General features: G+C 37.1%; 1 protein-coding gene across 1 annotated transcript; it reads right to left on the reverse strand.

Moving 5' to 3' along the window:
* Positions 1-4,110: 4,110 nt before the first annotated feature.
* Positions 4,111-5,819, reverse strand: LOC110941602 (glutathione S-transferase T3-like). Its single transcript, XM_022183260.2, has 2 exons — positions 5,021-5,819; positions 4,111-4,898 (listed from the first exon to the last, which is right to left on the reverse strand). The coding sequence occupies exons 1-2, from the start codon at positions 5,505-5,507 to the stop codon at positions 4,123-4,125; spliced, it is 1,263 nt and encodes a 420-aa protein (XP_022038952.2). The 5' UTR covers positions 5,508-5,819; the 3' UTR covers positions 4,111-4,122.
* Between the last annotated feature and the right edge of the window lie 444 nt (positions 5,820-6,263).

Genomic DNA, 6,263 nt, shown 5'->3' on the forward strand with positions numbered 1-6,263 from the left:
GTTAACAAGGTTAGCTAATTTGGTTAATTAGTTATTAATAATCAAATTAACTAAGTTAGTTAAATATCCTATATAAAGACTAACTGGGTTAATAAAATTCAGTTAGATCAGTTAGTAAACTTATGAAACTTAAGGGCCCTAAACTGAAAAATTTTAAAAAGCGGATAAAAAGGGGGGTTTTTCTCTAAAGACACGGCCCCTTCATGGATCGAACCAGCGCCCTTCGTATGAACCCATAACGTGTTAACCAGTTTATCCTCCTAATAGGAGCTGTTAGAATTCTTAACTTAATTAATCTTATACATTCGTTGGAAGTTAAAAAACGGCCCAAACAGTTTAAAACGGCCTAAACACGCTATAACGTTTGGGCCAAAGAGCCCACAATTGACAGCCAACTTTTATAAGAGCCCAATTTTTTTTCGTTGCAGTCAACTACCGTCATTTTCGTTGCAGTGGACAAAATTTTATAAGATCCAAAATTTTATAGGATCCAAAATATTTTTTTATATTATAATAAGATAAACATTAAATATAAACATAAAAAAAGTAAACAAAACATACTAAAAAAAAAATACTAAAACCAAATCCTAATTGTCTCCCACTCCGAGACATGCTTGAATTCATGTCCCTCGTCATGACGGTAGTTGATCAGCGCCACCTCCTTCTGATCATCCTCAGCAAGGTCCGGCATTTCTCTCTCCACCTTCTTGAAATAGCGGTCAAACCTCTCACATTCCAACCGCACCACCCGAAACCTGGACGATAAGGCGTCGACGCTCCGGTTATGGTCCGGACCACGAAGCTGGGCAAAAATCTGTTGAACCCGAAGCCAAAGCCCCCCTGTCCACGTGGTGGAGGATTGGTCACTACCTCCTCCCATGCTTCGCACAAAGCGATGTCTTCAACGTCTGTCCAAGAAGTTGCCATGTGAGTCGTTGAGGGAGCCGGATAAGAATTCTATTGAAAACGGTGAAGATTTTTTAATGGGGACAGCGTGGTGAAATGGAGTGTTGAGGGTGTTTATATAGTGGGTAAACTTGGAACGGAAACGGTTAGCTGTTACGTGGGAACTTGGAATGGCAACGGGTGTTTATGTATTTATTTATTTTTTCCGTTAACTTGTTAAGTGAACAACCCATATAAAAAGCCCAAAACAGAATTAAAATTATTAAAAGTAAACGGCCCAAACACATAAATAGCCCAAACAAATTTAAAACAAGTAACTATTATTATTATTTAATACAAATTACATAAAAGATATAACATGTAAAAATACAAACATAACTTCGCCAAACCGCTTGTAAAGTGATTCAATTTCATCCACAGAATTTCTCATAGGGACCCTTTCTCATAACCGCAGAAACGGCTAGTAGAGAAAAAAGCCCGGTCTCCAAGAAAGCAGTCTTCAGATAACAACATAACTTCGCCAAACCGCTGCTTAGAACTTGGAACCTCCCCGAGAGCAAATTGAAAGTTAGGAGTGAATCAAATCTCTTCTTCTGGAATTCGAGTCAAAACGCTTGTAGCAATGATAAAGATGCGTCTTTTGCTCGATAGTTCCATCCACACTCACTGGGTAAGTAGAGGTGGAATTTCTGAAGAGAAAGACACTCCAATATGAGAAACAATATCAAAACCGAATTTGATAACTAAAGCCCAGGAACACGTCTTTTACACTATCAGATACGTGAGATTTCATAAATATTTCTTGCCTTTGATACACGAAAACATCTATGACAATCAAATGAAGAAACCAAGATAACATTTTCTATGAGATTTAAGTGTGGTAGAGAGATTCGTTTAACAAGGACACACAAAAAATAAGTGGGTAAATATATAGTGGGAACAGACGGTCAAACGGCTCGAACAACACGTTGACCCAGCTCGAAGTATAGGTTGAACCGTCATTAGACAGCTGTACCGGCTCGGAGCCAGTTGAAACGGCTTAGAGCAGTGGAAACGGCTCGAACCATATATTGAAACGGCTCGGAGCAGCTGTACCGGCTCGAAGCAGTTGAGACGGCACACACATTGGGGCGAAACGGCTCGGCTGGCAGAAGTGGGGTCCATGTGTGTACGGTAACGGCTCGGCTACAACCTAAGAACACGGCTTGGCTCGTTGAAGGAACTCGGCTAAGATCTTTCAACATGAGCCGATTTTAACGGCTTGGTTAAGATCTTTCTACAATGTCGAACACGTGGCGTTAACTGCAGGATTCTCAAGCCGTTACAGGCTTTGTCGGACACGTGTCGATCAACGGTTGGCTGGCCGTTAAAACAAAATCTTGTGCCGTTTCAGCAGGGTGAAACGGCTCGTCGAGGGGTGTCAAATGGCCAAAATTGAAAAAACGACGTTGCAGTGGCCATTTTCGTGATTTTCCCTTTTCTAATTGATTTGTCTCTCTCCTAATCTAATTGGTTAAAGCCTAAATTAATTATTCCCAAATAAAATATAGTGACTTTGTTCAATAAACTTATTTTTCTAAATTATTATATTTTTTAGCTTACATTTTTTAGTTAATATACATACGTTTTTTGATGTTCAACGTAATTGTGTTTTTCAATTAATATATCTCGGTTTTTTAATTTTTAATAGAAATACCTTTAAGTTAAATATATGTAATTTGGCTTTTATCTTAGTAATAAAAAAAACTAATTTATTCATTCACTCTATTTATTAAGAGAGTAATCTTGTTCTCTTTACTATTTTGTGTATTTTGTTCTCAATTGTTGTTCGACTCTATTAATAAGTAATGACTAAATAAGTTTTTATTCTTAGAATAAAAAGCCAAGCTAAATACATAAATTTTTACTTTTAAACTTAAAGTATTTTTATTACAAATTAAAAACAGACATATATTAATTATAATTAAAAAATGTAAGATAAAAAAATATAATAATTTAGAAAAAATCAGTTTATTAAATAAAAATACTATGTTTTATTTAGGTATCATTAATTTAGCATTTAACCAATTAGATTAGGAGAGAGACAAACAAATTAAAAAAGAATTAAAAAAGAGATAAACAAAAGTAACCATTTAGATAAATAATTTTTAAAGTACCAACAAAAAGGCAAATACCTTTTATAAATGCACTACTTTGAGGAAAAACTCTAAAAAAGATAAAGAGTTGGGCTGGGCCCAAGGAAGTTCGAAGGAGAAACTGAAAGAAAAAAGAAAAGGCTGGAAGCCTGGATTCAAAACCCGGTGTTAGGGACAAAGTTTACTAACATTACTCAAACCTATGTAATGGTGCCTAAGTTTAGAACTCGTTTGCCACTTCAGTTCAAAAATAAAACTTTTTGTATCTGGATTTCTGAGGTTTCGTTTTTGTTAACTTCTCGCCTATTTGTCGTTTTCCTCATTTCACTAAAATATATTATAGCATAAAATGACGATTATACAATTCATCTAAATGAGGAAAACGACAAAAAAGATGAGAAGTTAACAGAAAATTCTTACACATATTGCTAATTGGATGAAAATGACAAGAAAAATGAAACTTTAGGGACCAAAATACAAAAAAAAAAAAAACTTTTATTTTTTGACTGAAGTGACAAAAGTGAAATAAACTAATGGATGGATCATTTTGGCATTTTACTCAAATAGTAAAATGACTTCACTTTTCATGCCAAAATGTGTATTTTGTATGACGAAAAAGAAAAGATTAAAATTCTTATAAGAGTTCAGTGTTCGTAAAGTTATCCCTTACAAATAAATCGGAGACACTCAACAATGTAAAATTTATCAACTTTATAATGTATTAAAGCATAACTGAAAGCAGCATATTCCTAGCTGGAAGGTATGGTTTGGCTCATCCCCACGGGGATGATCCTCCACGTAGGCGCCACGTAGGCGGCTAGCATGGGATGAGCCAAAATGAAGATGGAGGGGGATGGAGGATGGGGCCCCACCACATATTTTTTATTGTTTAATTTAATAACCAAGTTAATAAACTTTATAAAATTTAAAAAACACAACATAAAAAAACATAAATAATTTCATTTCATAACATAAAAAAAATTACATTCCCTAAAAAAAAGAAACCGAAAATAAAAAAATAAAAAAAATTACATTTCCTAAAAAAAAAAAGAAACCGAATATAAAAAATAAACAATAAAATCTACGACGTCCATTTTTTTTTCACCTCTTCTTTCATCCTCCGATAAACCTCGCGTTCATCCTCCGGAACCGAGTCGAGATCCAATCGCATAATCCTAAAATCTTCCGCTCGAGCATAGTCGGACGACACGTTTTTCTTGTGAGAATACTTTTCGGCCGCGAACTGTTTGAACGAACGGAATTCGCTTATCAAGTCGTCCATTTTTGACGATGCCTTTTCGCCCCTACCTCCACTCGAGCCGCCACCTCCACTCGAGCCGCCACCTCCACTCGAGCCGGCCACTTTTCGCTTTGCGGCCGCTTCTTTTTTTGCTTTGTCCCTCCCGGGGGGACGTTCCGACTCGTGAACGGGCAAGACATCCTCGTCATCTTCCGGGTCGTCGTTTATGTCGATTTGACATCGAGCGGTGGAGCCTCCCGCACTATAACTTCCGGACTCGGAAGTTTTAGTGCGTTTGGCCGTTGCGACCTCATTTGGAATCGGCTTCCATTTTTGTTCTTTACTTACAACTTTCCATGCTCGGAAGTGCGGGAAAGGCGTTGAATTTTCAGAGTCCCACTTGGCGATAGCAAGGTTAAGAATGTCCGCCTCGTTACTCCCGCTTGGAGGATTAAGGTAAATTTGGTTATAAATTTGATTAAAGGCGTTGACGACCTTGATCATTTTTCGCCACTTGGCCGAGACGGATTCGATATCACGAGCCGGACCATGCTCCATAATCGCGTTAAACCTCGCCGTTGTCTTCCTCCAAAAACTAGTACCCGATTGGTTGTTTCCTAAATTTTAAAAAAATAGTGCATTAGTAAAAAAAAGAAACCGAAAATAAAAATAAAAAAATATAAACCGAAAATAAAAATAAAAAAATAGAAACCGAAAATAAAAATAAAAAAAATTATACCGACTATCGGGCAAGTAGAAGCCTTAACATACGCCATAGCTAGCGCCTCCTCTTCTACTTTCGTCCAAGGTCTCCCACTTCGTTTCGGTTTTTCCGCGGTTTCGGGTTCAACAACCTTCTTTCCCTTCCCCTTGTTTTTTTTTCGCGTGAGCTCTTGCGGTGGTGATTCGGGGACGACTTCTTCATCATCATCTTCAAGTTGAACCGGGGGTTGCGATTGCGATTGGAGTTGTTCAAACGTGTTGCGTTGCATGAATTGTTGGAGCGCTTGATATTGTTGAAGTTGTTGAAGTTGAGACATTTGTGAGAAGGCGTTGGGTGTTTGTTGAACTTGTTGGAAACCCGAAAACGGAAATTGCGAAGTCCCCCACGAAGGATCCATAGTCGGAGTGTAAGCGGGACTCGAAAAAAAATTAGGTTGGTTCGGATTGGGATTATTCGGGTTGGGGTTGTTTGGGTTGGGGTTGTTTGGGTTGAATGGATTCATGTTTGGTAGAGAATGGTATAAAAAATATAGAGTATTTTTTATAAAAAAGGATGAGAAATGGAGAAGAATGGGAGTAGAATGAGAGAAAATGGTATAAAATGGATTGGGATTATGGTATTTATTAAAATGGAAATTGAATTTTTTTTTTTTTTTTAAAATCTAGCCGTTACCCAACGGTTGTTTTTTGGAGAAGTGGGGCGGCACACCCGGCTGGAGCTCGCCGGTTGTGATGCTTGCCGGGCCAGGGGGGCGGTGTGGGGGTCCGGCGCCGGGCCAAGCCGGGCCAAGCCGGCCCCCATACCTTCTAGTCTACAATGTCTCATTAAACACATAAAGAGCATCTCTATTCCTACAATGTATCAAACTTTTATGATATTTACAAATAAATCGGGGACACTCAACAATGTAAAATTTACGAACTTTATAATGTGTTAAAGCATATTTCAGATGTATATAAAAGGGATAACTTTGTAAAATGGTAACCAAGTTTTAGGATTGTTCTAATCAAGTCACTCTTAAACTTTTTTGTTCCAATTAAGTCACTTAATTTTCATTTGATGTTTCAATCCTATATATTTTACCTAAATGCATGTGAAATGACCAAAATACTTTAATAAATTATTAAATTAATAAACAAAATAAAAAACACCACACCTTAATCTTGTTTCTTCTCTCTCCTCTCTCACAGACTCGTCTTTCTATCACTGCTACTCGGATGTTCATATATTATATTTTTTATGATAATGATTGTTTAGT

The sequence above is a fragment of the Helianthus annuus genome, chromosome 5, assembly GCF_002127325.2.
Source record: "Helianthus annuus cultivar XRQ/B chromosome 5, HanXRQr2.0-SUNRISE, whole genome shotgun sequence".
Lineage (NCBI taxonomy): Eukaryota > Viridiplantae > Streptophyta > Magnoliopsida > Asterales > Asteraceae > Helianthus > Helianthus annuus.

Excerpts from the sequence above, each read along its gene's own strand:
- LOC110941602 (XM_022183260.2), bottom strand. The coding sequence starts at position 5,507 with ATGAATCCATTCAACCCAAACAACCCCAACCCAAACAACCCCAACCCG. Across the intron at positions 4,899-5,020 it reads TTCTACTTGCCCGATAGTCG|GAAACAACCAATCGGGTACT; the intron begins GTATAATTTTTT and ends TTTAAAATTTAG.